Consider the following 15,244-nt stretch of genomic DNA (forward strand, 5'->3'; position numbering starts at 1 on the left):
AGGGAAGAATGGAAATGTGTGGGATTATAGAGGAGGGAAGTAGAGAAATGTGTAATGAATGCTTGAATGAGAGCTTTAGATTATAGTTGTTTCAACACACAAGTATCTAAGATAAGGGGATGAATATTGATGTATGCAGTTGCTTCTTACTAATTTTTTTTCTCATGCAAAGGAAGAGATTTTTTTTAATTGATTAGTGTCCAAAATTTAATGCAAATTCTAAATCAAAAAGGAAAGGCAATACTGTGATCAATAACTATTCAATTCAGTTATATGATGGCCAACTGGAATTCTTTGGAGAATATACTGAATTCTTAGTAAATGGTTCAACTAATGTTAAATCTTACCCAAAACAATCGAGTTGGCATTGTACAACTCAAAGACATTAAACATAATGAACTCATGATTGAAAAGAGAAATGACCGATAAAATTGAAAGAGAATATTTTTTCCAGAGGAAAAAAAATTTTTCATACAATCTCTTGGTTTTCCATTTTTTAAACCTGTCTTACAACTTATATATTTTAAAGACTCTAGAAGTGTTTTCTTACTGAGAAAGTAGAAAACAAACTAAAATAAATCTGTGTGGGATTCTAAGCTCATAAGCAAGCAACCTGATAATTAAGAGACATACTGATCCAGAGATTTGGGGGAAATTTGAATTCTTGGGCAAAAGAGATGAGAACCAGGAGCTACCTGAATTTGGGGACTGGTGATCCGTTTGTGTTCTCCCAACTACTTACGGCAGTGTACTGTAGGTACCAGGAATCTTACCGAATTCATGGGCATAGAGTAGATAAATGGCATGGCCAGCCAAAAAAAGTAATAAATCAGTTTGATTATCAATTCCCCCATTTGGGATAATTAGACATACCCATTGCTATTTCCCTCTAGAGACAATATTTCCCTTCAAGACGATAATTGTTGATTCCAAATACGCATACTCAGTTAACTCTTGTTAAATAGGATCACTAATATTTCAAATACAACTCACAAAGAAACTATTTTGCTCGACACCTATACATTCGTATAATGGTCATGAATGTAAGTTAATTCCTTCTACAGATAGTATAATCCACTGGTTTCAAAGGTTTTCAGTTAAAGGATAGCCTCTAATGACAGGACTGCTAAACCTCCTATAATGTACACAGTGAAAAAATTTTCCCCCTAAAATTAGTGGCCTTGTTCATAAACACTATCTAGCCTTGTTCTATGTTCCTGGACCCATCTTTTTTTGTTTTTGTTTTTGTTTTTTTTTTTTGGTTAAAAGAAGAAACAAAAAACAAGTGCAAGTGTTCTTTACATAGATATAAAAATGCTTTATCAGATCACCAATCAACAGGTAGAAAAGACTTCAAAAGTTTTTATCACAAGAAAAAATGGTAACTATGTGTGGTGATGGATGTTAACTAAACTTAGTTCAATAGTAATAATTTCATAATATATACATATATCCAATCATTATACATAGAAAACAAATATGTTACATATTAATTACACTTCAACTTTTTAAATGATAAAAACAAATAGAAAAACACACCATGCCTCATGTCATAACACAGAGCATCAGAATTCTTGATTACAAATAATTAAAACCAACTTAAACAGAAAATAAATGTATTGGAAGTGTTTTAGATAGTGTTGAGAATAGTTTTGGGAAGGCTGGAGAAACTGGCTGGGGCTGGAACCAAGAAAAGCAAATAACTGCCAAGACCCTGTCACAGAACCAGCTGCTTAGGACACTTGCCTCCTTGCAAAATCAAACACTCACCCTTTGCAGAAATGAGCAGACCACCAAATTCTTTGTGGTGACTCGCTGGGCATGTCGCTCAGCACAGTGCTAAACATGAAGACAATGTTTCTTGAGACTCACAAGAACAGAGAAAATACAATGCTAAGTTTTATATTATCTTAACTGACCCCATCTTTTCCTGTGCAATTTTACTTCCTAAAGGCACATTTTATTCTTATCTCGCTTTATAAACATTCATTTTTCAAAAGCTGTCACTGAGCACTGCCATGGTGAAAGTTCTTTTCTTCCCTTAAAATATTTGGCTCTTTCATGAAGCTGCAGATCAACACACACACAGCATCTCTAAGAAGAGGTCCATGTTCTAGTTGCTGTAAACAAATACTCCTCCGCAGGCCCAGAGGTCTCCTCCAGGATAAAAGCCTTCCGCACAAAGTATATGGCTGGGACAGGCATTCATTCTCCTGATGGTCTAGACAAGTTAGCAGGAAATCCTTGTATTTCCTCAAAGCCAACACCTCCAGCAACAAATTGTAGGGCCTTTCTTGTATACTGGCTCTCATGTATAAAATCTGTTGTGAATCTGTGTATTTCCAGGCTGGAAAGGCAGAGATGGTGCCTCTAAACTGGTTTCTGATTATATGGCAAAGAAGATTAACCTAGATGCACTAATTACCCATTCTCTGAATTTTGACAAAATCAATGAAGCAGTTGAATTAATGAAAACTGGAAAATGGCAAGTGACTCACACAATTTTTATGTCTGAGTATTTGGGGCCAAGAGAAATGGTGTGTGGAGGTGGGGGAGGCAATGGAAGGGAAGTCATGGCTGGAGAAGCCACATACAGGCAACTGAAGGAAGTTTCAGGAATTTGCAAAAAATCTCCTTCCCTTATGCATTTTGTTTTATTACCACTTTATAATACATAATTCTTAAAATACTTAAATGATCACCTACCCTTACCACTAGAATTTTATTTCCAATTTGGTATTGCTTTAAATGTACATTAACTTACTGAAGTTAGCTCATAAAATTCTAGCCCAAATTTAAGTTCATAATTTATAAAAGGACAATTATTATTTTTGTCATTCTATTTCAAAGGAGAAATTATCTCTAGAATTCTAAATTCTAGCACCTATCTTTGGCCCACAGACCAAACACTAGCCATAAACTGGATATTAGTATTCCCCAAGAGAGTATAAGCCTACTTACATATTCCTTACTCTTGGGGTTTCACATCATTTTGAAAAATCTCATAACTGATTTAATCTGCCTATTTTCACGTAAACTTTATACCAATTTGTTCATTGGTATACAAAGTGAAAATTTGAAATTCAAATCACAAATGTTGCTTTAGAAACATTTCAACTTTTTTTTTTCCTTTCCTTTCTTTTTAGTGTCCGCTGTGTCCTGTTACTTTAAGTATGATGCTCACCAACTAAAGACCATTTGCATAATTTCACAATTTAGAAGAATTTTCCACACAATGCTGTTTTTATCTGCTTGCCTCTGATTCATTTAGCAATGGGCTCATATCCAGCTTCTACTGTCACCACCTCATCACCATTGTTCTTATGTGACCAAGTGTCACCCAGGAATATCCTCCCTTTCAGAGCTAGATTAAAGTTGATTTGAATCACCCAATCCCAGACCCTTCAAATAAATAAAAATCACCCAGGATACTCCCGTTTCATCGTTCTCTCTATGTCTGAGCCCACATTTCCTTGCACACTGTGTTTCTTCCACATCAAGTTCTGCCCTATTTCACACCAAAGAAACAAAACTCACCATTCATGAGCTTATTGTACATTCAATAAGCCACAAGTTCCAGGAAATCTGTACCTCCCAAGAAGCCCTCAGCCAATGACTGACAAAAGTTGCTAGAAAATACACAGTCGACAGAGTATCCCTATAAGATTAAACTCCAATTGTCCACTTTGATAGTCAGCTTTAAAAACACACTCTTACACCCAAATGCATAGCAGTATTATTCATAATAGCCAAAAAGTGGAAGCAACCCAAGTGTCCATCAACAGATGATGGATAAAAAAAAATTGTGCATGTACACATAATGGAATTATATTCACCCCTAAAAGGAAACAAACTCTGACACATGGGTGATAACATGGATGAAACTTGAAGACATTATACTAAGTGAAAAAAAAATCAGTTATGCAAGTACAATTGTGAGCTGGACCCCATTGTAAGATAGACCCTGATGATCCCCACCTTCTGGTATTCATGCCCTTGTGTAATCCCCTCTCCTTAAATGTGGGTTGGACTTAATGACTCAATTTTCACAGCAGAAATGATGAGATATCGTTTCTGAAATTGAGTTCTATTCCATCTGGGGAGTGTCTCTCTTCTATTGCTTGTTCTGGGAGAAGCCAGCTGGTACTTTAAGAAGCAGCCTGAGGAGAGGGCCTGAGCTTAGAAATGGATCTTCTGAGACTTGTAAACAACTATGTAAGTGAAACTGGAAGAACGTTCTTCCTGAGCCAAGCTTTGAGATGATAAGCCCTGGCCAATACCTCAATTACAGCTTTGTGAGACACCCTGAACCAAACCACTCAGCTCAGCTCTTCCCTGATTCCTGACTAACAGACACGTTGAGAACACAAATGCTTATTTTAAAGCACTAAGCAACAGATAACTAATATACTGGTAGTAAGTGAGATAGAGTCTCTCTTGGCATGCTCTTGGGGTAAAATTACTGTGAGTCTCCCGTGATTAATTTGGATGGGATACAGATTACAGGATACGTGCTGCCTTGTGCAGTATTATAGCACTTGAGAGATAAGATGGCAATGGTAATAATGAGGGCTGTGGATTCAGTTATTGTTAAGTGTCATCAATTCACTGAAGGGAAAAAATGATAGGCTTGAGTCAGACAACAATCAACCAAGAGTATGACTAACAACCACAAGACTTCTATAGCAGCATTTAAATGTCCCCTTATCTCCTACAACTAGAGGACAAATTGGTTTGAAAAATCAGGCCAATGATTTAATTATGATATTAGCAAAATTGCAGAGAAGTTTTCATCTATAAATCTGTCACTAAAACCCGGGCAATGATAGGAAAGGGGTGATATCTTTAAACTGAACTGGACCATCTTAACTTTGAACTGCAGATTCTCCTAAATGCTATAGGCCTGAAGATGTGTGCCATTCCCCTGTAGCCTCAGAGAGCCTGGTAGCATCAGGAGAGGTGACACACTCAACTCCAGTCTCCGAGCTATGCAGCAGTGGGGCCTGCAGCTCTGTCCCTGAAAGCACCCGTGACTCCAGCTCACTGGCATCCTCAGTGGCAGCTCCTGTGAACGCCAAAAGCGCAGATGCAGCAGAGGGATCTAGAACCTTAGCTCTTCCTCCCACCCTCCTTCTCTCCCTATGGTGGCAACTCAGGTGATCCCAGATGTGGTGGAGGCACCAACCAATCCAGTGCCCCAGGCAATGATGCCAGTGACAGCAGCAACGCCAGGATCAATAAGCACCGGCAACCCCAAAGGCATAAGCAGTATCAACAAGGGTACTGGGCAACACCTCTGGCAGGGACAGTGCAGAGTGGGAATATCTCAAATATAGCCAGGGGCAGCTTATGTAAGAAAAATAAAAGATTTGAACTATATTGCCACCCATAGAGTTATATTTCATAAACATAAATCTGTTTTGTTGGGAAAAAAAAAGTCCTTTAATTACAATTTATCGAATTATTAGATTCAAGTTAAAAAAAAATAAAAAGCTTAAAGATGTTTGCTACTTCAAATGCACCAGCAGAGGGACAACCCATCAAGCACCATGAAAAACCATGATAACATGAAATCATAAAAAGAAATTAATAATTACCCAAAAATCAAACTTAAAGTCAGAGAATACTGTGATCTATCCAACCAGTGCATTCTGAAGGACATCAGCCCTGGGATTTCTTTAGAAGGAATGATGCTAAAGCTGAAACTCCAGTACTTTGGCCACCTCATGCGAAGAGTTGATTCATTGGAAAAGACTCTGATGCTGGGAGGGATTGGGGGCAGGAGGAGAAGGGGACGATAGAGGATGAGATGGCTGGATGGCATCACTGACTCGATGGACGTGAGTCTGGGTGAACTCCAGGAGTTGGTGATGGACAGGGAGGCCTGGCGTGCTGCAATTCATGGGGTTGCAAAGAGTTGGACATGACTGAGCGACTGAACTGAACTGACTGAACTGATAGAAGTTTCAAAATAGCTGTCATGAAAAAAACTCAATAAGCTATAAGAAAACTCAGAAATGAAGTTCAGTGATCTCAGGATTAAAATTAATAACAGACGGAATACTTTTCCAAAGAGATTGGAGCTCTCAAATAAAGAATCAAATAAATTCTGGAACCAAAGAACTCAATAAGTGAGATGAAGACTGCATTAGAAAGCACTAAAAATAAAGAAGACCATATGTAAGAAAGAATCAGCGACCGTGAGGGTAGAAACCTAGAAATGACACAGGCAAAAGAGGAGTGAGAACAAACATCCTTTTAAAATGAAAAAATAATATGAGAGCTATCTGGCTCCATTAGAAAGGGCAATATGATAATAATGGGCATCCAAGGAGGAAAAGAGAGGGAGATGGGAGCAGAGAGCTTATATAAAGAAACAGTAGCTGAGAACTTCCCAAACCTGAGGAAGGAACTAGGTAAACAAATCCACAAAGCTAAGAGAACACCGAATTACCCCAATGCAAAAAGAAATTCTCCAAAACACAATATATTAAAGCTGGCAAAATTTAATGACAGGAAAGAATTTTAAAGGCAGTCAAGGAGAAAAGGCCAGTGACTTATAAAGGAACCTCATTAGTCTACAACAGATGTCTCCACAGCAACTCTACAGGCCAGCAGAGAGAGTAGAATGACACACTCAAACTATTGAAAGATAAAAAAAAAAATATCAGCCAAGAACACTCTATTCAGCAAAGTCATCTTTAACATATGAAAGAGAAATAAAGACTTTCTCAGATAAACAAAAGCTGAGGGATTTCATTACCACTAAACCTGCCTTATAAGAAATGCTGAAAGGAGCTCCTGTACCTGAAATTAAAAGGCAAGTATAGCAAACTTTGTGTAAGGTGCTAAATAGACAAAAGGAATCAGAAAATTGCAACCCTATATCAGAATAAGTTGTTAAACAATTACAGCATAAATGTAAAAGGGGGGAAAGCAGTAAAAGTAACTATAACTACTTCTATCTGGTAACCAACTCACACCATAAAAAGGGATAATTTGAGACAAGCTAAACATAAAAGGGAAAGAAGGAAAGGATGCAGCCTGTATAGACAAGTGAAGATAAGATGTTATCAGCAGGAAAAGGACTATTTTATCTGTGAGATGTTTTGTACAAACCTCATGGTAACCACAAAATGTAAATCTAGAACAGAGACACGAAACATTTTTAAAAAGAGGAAACCAAGAAAAATATCATAGGCGAGCACCAAACTAAAATATCAGACAAAAACACAAGGAAACAGAGATATAGAACAACTAGAAAACAAAAGATAAAATGGCAGTACCAAGTCCCCATTTATCAATAATCACCCTAAATGTAAAATGATTGAATTCACTAATCAAAAGATACAGTGTGGCCAGATTGTTTGGTTTTGCTTTTATTTCTTGTGCCTTGGGAGATCAATCTAGGAAAATATTGCTACAATTTATGTCAGAGAATGTTTTGCCTATTTTCTCTTCTAGGAGTTGTATGATGTCATGTCTTATACTTAGGTGTTTAAACCATTTTGAACTTATTATTATATATGGGTGAGGGAATGTTCTAATTTCACTGATTTATATGTTCTTTGGAAGGACTGATGCTAAAGCTGAAACTCCAATACTTTGGCTACCTCATGCAAAGAGTTGACTCATTGGAAAAGTCTCTGATGCTGGGAGGGATTGGGGGCAGGAGGAGAAGGGGACGACAGAGAATGAGATGGCTGGATGGCATCACTGACTCGATGGACATGAGTTTGGGTGAACTCCGGGAGTTGGTGATGGACAGGGAGGCCTGGCGAGCTGCGATTCATGGGGTCGCAAAGAGTCAGACACGAATGAGCAACTGAACTGAACTGACTGAACTGTCCAGCTTTTCCAACACCTCTTGCTGAAGACGGTCTTTTCTCCATTGTATATTCTTGTCTCCTTCATTGTAGATTGGCTGTAGGTCTCTGGGCTCCCGTGTTCTGTTCCAGTGATCACTGTATGTCTGTTTTTGTGCCAATACCGTGCTGCTTTGATTACAATACTTTGTAGTATTATCCCAAGTAGCATTTTCAAGTGTTCAGCCATAATTTGCCATGAGCAACCTGGTGACCTCAAAAACCAGCAATATTTGTTTCTGTAAAGTGTGCCCTTTCCAATATCTTAGATATTTTTCATATTTTGATGGCTAGAGTAGCAAATATAAACCAAGAGACAATATACATATCAGAAAAAGAGGATTCAATGAATGGAAAGGCCTTCTGGTCATTGTTAAAAGAGAAACCATACATAGCAGATTACTGGTGAAAGATGGATTAAAACAACCGCAAATTAAGTCTACAAAAAACATGTATGATTTTGTAATTTTTTAAACAAATAATTTAAAATGTAGGTCTTTAAAACTCTAAACAACATGCTCTTAACTAATTCCAGTAGTCATGTACAGATGTAAGAGTTGGGCTATAAAGAAGGCTGAGTGCCAAAGAATTAATGCTTTTGAACTGTGGTGCTGGAGAAGATCTTGAGAATCCCTTGAACAGAAAGACGATCAAACAGGTCAATCCTAAAAGACATCAACCCTGAGTGTCCATTGGAAGGACTAATCCTGAAGCTGAAGCTCCAGTACTTTGGCCACCTGATGGGAACAGCTGACTCTGTGGAAGACTCTGATGTTGGGAAAGATTGAGGGCAAGAGGAGAAGGGGGCAACAGAGGATGAGATGGTTGGATGGCATGAGTGACTGAATGAACATGAGTTTGAGCAAACTCAGGGAGATAGTGAAGGACAGGGAAGCCTGGCCATGCTGAAATTCATGAGTTCACAAGGAGCCAGATACTACTTAACAACAGAACAACAAGTCTTGAGGCACCTCCATGGTGTTTTCCAGACAGATTTCAAATCCCCTGAACCAAAGTACCCCTCTGTGAATATGATGTTTCAGTAGCAGTTGTCATCGGCAATCCAATAGACATTCCCCCAATAACCTCTCTTAATGCATGGACCCAGCCTTTGGAAGTTTCTCGCAATCTCACAAATTACATTTACACCCGTAATTTCCCATGAATCTGCAAAATGCATAATGACCAAGATTAATTTAACAAGAAATAATTTTTAACAAGATATCTTTTTAACGACATTAATTTCATAGAGATGTCAAATGCGACACTTTCTTATTTAAAGATGACCCAGGACAGGGTTAATAATCAGCTGCCTGTTGCTCTGGCTAAGCCATGAGAAAAACACCATGGGTAAAGAATAAAAGCAAAATATAGCAATATAGTATAATCTAAACAAAAGTATATCAGGTTATTAGTTGGGGTTGTCATGCCCTGCTAAGCTAAGGAAAAACTTAGTGTAGACCTTGGGATGCCAGGTCAGCACAAGTTCAGGATGCTGTTTGTGCACACACCAAGATGTTTTCCAAGGCATATGTGGGGGTATGACCTCCAACTGGGTGATACCCATTGTACAAGAAAATAGCAAAGGTAGTTCAAAGTGATCAAAAAAATGAGAGACATGACCAAGGACACAGGAGTCTAATTTTATTGTAGTAAAACAGATACTCTTTGCTTACCAAGAAAGTGAAGTCGTTCAGTCATGTCTGACTCTTTGCAACACCATAGACTGTAGCCTACCAGGCTCCTCTGTCCATGGGATTTTCCAGGCAATAGTACTGGAGTGGATTGCCATTTCCTTCTCCAGGGCATCTTCCCAACCCAGGGCTCAATCCCTGGTCTCCTGCATTGTAGACAGATGCTTTACTGTCTGAGCCACCAGAGAAGTCCTGCCAAGACACTAAATAAAAGTGATGTGGCTCTGAGGAACACGGCTCTTGATCCAAGAGGTCTTGAGTTCCCCTGCCCCATCTCTAAAACTTTAATTCTCTCTCTAGTTTCTTTTTCCCAAACTGTGTGTCGACCACTTTCAATCCCTACCTGCTGCGCTGGCAGTAGCAGCCCTGTATCCAAAAATTGCTGATCTTAGTTACTCATCGTTCAATAAAAAATCATGTGTGTAACAACTGTCTGCCAGGCATGACTGGCAGCCACCACATGCGTGCTTTGAACAAAAGAGATGTAGTCTTGCCTTTATAAAGTTTGTAGTCATGAGACTATAGGAAAGACATAAGGAAATACAGACATTAAACATGTAAACACATAAATAAATAGTAAATTACAAACTGTGACAAATATCAGAAAAAGAAGATAATTGGCAGCTATGAATCAGAATGAAAATATGCACCTGTTTTAGATGAAAGTCAGGTTTTAAATACTGAGGGAACCTGTAAGTACTAATACAGCAATGTGTGTTTAATAGACCTAGATAAAAGGTTTGTATTTGCACTGAGTGTTTTTACTCTCTTTTGGGATCTGTTCTCTGATTTTTAGGTTTTCATTATTTGTTTGACAGGCATGTTTTGCTTCTAACATTAGGAGGATGTGAAAATGTTTGAACTGTAATTACTCATTTTGATTTTCAATAATATTCAATAAAACATGTGTGATGCTTAATAACTCAGTAATGGGCTTCCCTGGCAGCTCAGTGGCAAAGAATTCACCTGCCAGTGCAGGGGACACAGGTTTGATTCAAGATCCAGGAAGATCCCATCTGCTGCGGAGCAACTCAGCTCCTACACAACTGTTGAGCCGGTGCCCTAGAGGCAAGGCACTGCAACTACTGAGCCTATGTGCTGCAACTACTAAAGCCCGTATGCTCTAGAGCCCGTGCTCCCCATCAGGAGAAGCCACTGCAATGAGAAGCCCACACACTGCAATGAAGAGTAGCCCCCACTTGCTACAACTAGAGAAAAGCCAGCCCAGCGGCAAAGAGCCAGTGGAACCAAAATAATAATAATAATGACTCAGTATCTTTTTCTGTAGTCGCCCACCTTTGTTTTCTCCTGAGGAAAAACATATTATGTTGACTCTGCTTCAGAGCAGCTCATGCTCATCCTGAGAAAGATCCCCCACTATAGCCTGTGATGTACCTAGAGTTTGCATTGTAAGCCAATGATAAAGAATTACTATAAATCCATTTAAATCCTGTGTACTATTCACCCTAGAGATACAACTGAGTAACACCAAATTTGAAAGTGAAAGCTAAAAGTACTATGAATAAAAAGTATGGGGGGGCTTTGGGAGAGTAACATAGGGGCCCTGACCTGGTTTGAGAGGTTTGAGGAGGCCTACCTTGAATAAGTGAGGTTTATGCTAAAATCTGAAAAATAAGTTATATTTGTCTGACATCCTAATGCTAAAACAACTACCTTAATATGAATTATCACTTTACAGACACTCATCTAAAGATGAAAAAAAAAAAATAACCTTCTTTTCTAACTAGGACGTAGAGAAGCAGTTCATTACAATTTTATTAACAACAAAAATAAAAGTAAATGCAAATTTAATTTAAATTTATTTTAAAATTTTACAGTAAAAGTAAGATGAGCAAGATCCTGGAAGTCAAAATTCTACCTACAGGTAATTTCAGGAGTAAGAAAATGACAAAGTTCAAATTTTACAACTTTCTAGACCAGCAGCTTAACTGGAAAAAAACATGAACTTTGCAAGCAAACATTTCAAATCAAATCCCCACTCCTCTAACTAACAACTGACTGGCATCAAATAAGGTGGCTATGCTGTTTTATCTGTTAATAAGAAACATAATATCAGCCTCACAGACTGTAATAAGGATTAAATCAATGATGTGCATAAAGGTGCTTGATTTCTAACTAGGCACTCAGCGAGGGTTAGTTTGTTTCCACTAAATAAAACCAAACAGCAGTTTTATCTTGGTTAATAATTTAAATTGCAAACAAGAATTGTAACAGGACAAATTCCCATTACAGAAATCAATCTCTCAGTGAAAATAAGCCTTCTCTTTACCCTTCCCAAGATAGAGACTGTGAGATCAAAGGACTTTTGGCTAATGATTTATCAGCATGGACATTTCAAAGTCTCTTTTCTGGAAAGCAAAGAACTTCCACTGGAGTTAGCCAAGGACGCAGTCCTATCCCAGATCTGGAACCCCAAAGCCACTAGTCCAAAACTGTCTGCTACTACTTCTCAAGTTAGGGCTTCCCTGCTGGTTCAGTGGTAAAGAATCCACCTGCCAATGCAGGAGACACAGGTTTGATTCTTGGGTGGGGAAGATCCCCTGGATCAGGAAACAGCAATCCACTCCAGTATTCTTGCTTGGGAAATCCCATAGACAGAGGAGCCTGGTGGGCTACAGTCCATGGGGTTGCAAAGAGTCAGACACGACTGAGTGACTAAGCACAGCACTGTGTGCTCAGCACTATATATATTCATTATCTCAAGGAATTCTTCAAACCATCCAATGAAATAGGATTATCATATCTATTCTAAAGAGGTAAGAAGGGAAGGGAAGTGATCAGGTTGGGACCTGTACCTCTAGAAGGGGACACAGAGAGGAGGCGGATTACATGGGCTCAGATATCCTCCCTGTGAAGTGAGCAGTTTGAACTACATATTGAGCACCTCAGCCCTGGGGTCCAACACTGGGAGGGTAAGTCCACTTAGCTGGTTTGAAAACCAGTGGGACTGACAGCAGGACTGTGAGAAACCTAGACTCCACTCACAAAGAATGTGTGCACACACCTTGTTCTCTCCCAAAACAAGGTGGAGGAAGCCAATTGAAATTGTCTGGGACTCTGAGAAGTTTCCCACAATTGCCTCAACGTATGTCCCAGCCTGTGCCCCAGCCTGAACCAAGTTTCTGCCCTGGCCCTCCTGTTCCATGGCACAGCTCCACACTAGGGCAAGAAAAGATACAGCCAGGGTGAGTGAGCAGTTGTGTAGGATGGAGCCTACTCAGACCCTACATGGCATCTTAACAGGGTGAGGGTGGCCATTGCTAATGCCCACGGAGTCAACAGATCCAGAGCTCTGACTGGGACCAGCACTGCCAGAGCCCATGCCCAGCCTCAGGCTGAAAACCTACACCAGCCTCTCTTGCTCAAGCACCACTTCCCTCTGGGTGGAGGGAACAGTTAGTTGCTGGGAAGATGGAGAGCACACACTTAGAGGGATTGGAACCAGCTCTAGAGACCTCCAGCAACTAGAGACCTGACCCTGCTCCCAATTGGGTCTTTCTGGACACTGAGCAAAGGAGAAGACCCAGCACACACCTGAAAAAGGAAACAGATATCCAGGTACAGAGAGTCTCAAGCAAGATGAACCCAAACAGACCCACCCTAAGACATATCATACTCAAAATGGAAATTTTTCAATAATGAAAGAGTTCTAAAAGTAGCAAGAGAAAAAGAATCATATACAAGAGAATCCCTATAAGGTTATCAGTTGAGGAATGATAGGATCCGAAAAAAGTTGTAACAGTCTATAGAAGAGTAACAAGGCAAATAGGGAGACTGGTGGAAGCGACTGCAGTAATACAGATGGCAGAGTAGAAGGACTTAACACAAGATGGTGGAGTAGAAAGATGTGCGCTCATCTTCTCCTGCAACAACTCCAAAATTACAACTCATGGCTGGACAACCATCAACAGGAAAATGTTGGATCCCACCAAAAAAAAGATACCCCACATCCAAGGGCAAAGAAGAAGCCCCAACAAGATGGTAGGAGGGACAAAATCATGTTTAGAATCAAACTCTGTGCCCGCGAGAGATGCTGGGAGGGCACAAAAAAAACCTTGTGTGCACCAGGACCCAGAGGCCACACAGAGACTGAGCCAGACCTGCTTTTGAGTGTTTCAGTGACTCCTGTGGAGGCACAGGTCAGCAGTGGCCTGCCACGGGGCCAGGGGCTCTGGCTGTAGCAGACCTGGGTCACAAAGAATGTGGCATAAGCACTCTTGGAGGAGGTTGCCATTAGCCCCACCATAGAGCTGTCAAGTAGACAACCCACAAACTGCAGAACAATAATACCAAAGAAATTCTCACACTGTTAAAAAAGTTCTAGGACCCACAACAGATTTCCCAACCTGGGGATCCAGCAAAGGGACTGAGAAACCCCACCAAATTTGACTTTGGAGGCCAGTGGGATTTGATTACAGAACTTCCACAGGACTGGGAAAACACTCTTGGAGGGCACAAACAAAACCTTGTGTGCACCAGGAACCTGGAGAAAGGAGCAATGACCCCACAAGAGACTGAGTCAGACTTACCTGTAAGTGTCCAGGAGTCTCTGGTGGAGGTTTGGCCTCAGGCCAAACAACAAGGAGGGAACAAAGCCCCATCCATCAACAGAAAATTGGATTAAAGATTTACTGAGCTTGGCCCCGCCCATCAGAACAAGACCCAGTTTCCCCCACACTCAGTCTATTCCATCAAGAAGCTTTCATAAGCCTCTTATCCTTATTCATCAGAGGGCAGAAGGAATGAAAACCACAATCACAGAAAACTAATCAAACTGATCACATGGGCCACAGCCTTGTCTAACTCAATGAAACTATGAGCCATGCCATGTAGGGCCACTCAAGATGGACAGGTCATGGTGGAGAGTTCTGACAAAACATGGTCCACTGGAGAAGGGAATGGCAAACCACTTCAGTATTCTTGCCTTGAAAACCCCATGAACAGTATGAAAAAGCAAAAAGATAGGACACTGAAAGATGAACTCCCCAGGTCAGTAGGTGCCCAATATGGTACTGGAGATCAGTGGAGAAATAACTCCAGAAAGAATGAAGAGATGGAGCCAAAGCAAAAACAATGGCAAGTTGTGGATGCAATGGGTGATGAAGGCAAAGTCTGATGCTTTAAAGAACAATATTGCATAGGAACCTGGAATGTTAAGTCCACAAATCAAAGCAACTTGGAAGTGGTCAAAAGGAGATGGCAAGAGTGAACATCAAAATTTTAGGAATCAGTGAACTAAAATGTACTGGAATGGGCAAATTTATTCTGATGACCACTATATCTTCTACTCTAGGCAAGAATCCCTTAGAAGAAATGGAGTAGCCCTCATAGTCAATAAAAGTCCAAAATGCCGTACTTGGGTGCAATCTCAAAAATTACAGAATGATCTCTGTTCATTTCCAAGGCAAACCATTTAGTATCACAGTAATCCAAGTCTATGACCCAACCAGTAATGCTGAACAAGCTGAAGTTGAATGGTGCTATGATGACCTACAAGACCTTCTAGAACTAATACCAAAAAAAGTTGTGCTTTTCATCATAGGGGACTGGAATGCAAAAGTAGGAAGTCAAGAGATACCTGGAGTAACATGCAAATTTGGCCTTGGAGTACAAAACGAAGCAGGGCAAGGACTAACACAGTTTAACCAAGAGAGCACACACTGT

The 15,244-nt window shown here is 39.9% G+C and overlaps 1 protein-coding gene across 4 annotated transcripts in view; it reads left to right on the forward strand.

Annotated features, from left to right (window-relative positions):
- The window catches only part of ADH6 (alcohol dehydrogenase 6 (class V)), a 33,774-nt gene extending 30,343 nt beyond the window's left edge, over positions 1-3,431 (forward strand). For all 4 annotated transcript variants that reach the window (XM_025290397.3, XM_006059199.4, XM_006059200.4 and 1 more), the window contains 2 exons: positions 2,347-2,485; positions 3,147-3,431. In XM_025290397.3, the coding sequence (XP_025146182.3) occupies positions 2,347-2,485; positions 3,147-3,171 (164 nt within the window). In that variant the 3' untranslated portion in view covers positions 3,172-3,431. The remainder of the gene's footprint in view (positions 1-2,346; positions 2,486-3,146) is intronic.
- Positions 3,432-15,244: the final 11,813 nt, after the last annotated feature.

This window comes from Bubalus bubalis, chromosome 7, assembly GCF_019923935.1.
Source record: "Bubalus bubalis isolate 160015118507 breed Murrah chromosome 7, NDDB_SH_1, whole genome shotgun sequence".
Taxonomy (NCBI): domain Eukaryota; kingdom Metazoa; phylum Chordata; class Mammalia; order Artiodactyla; family Bovidae; genus Bubalus; species Bubalus bubalis.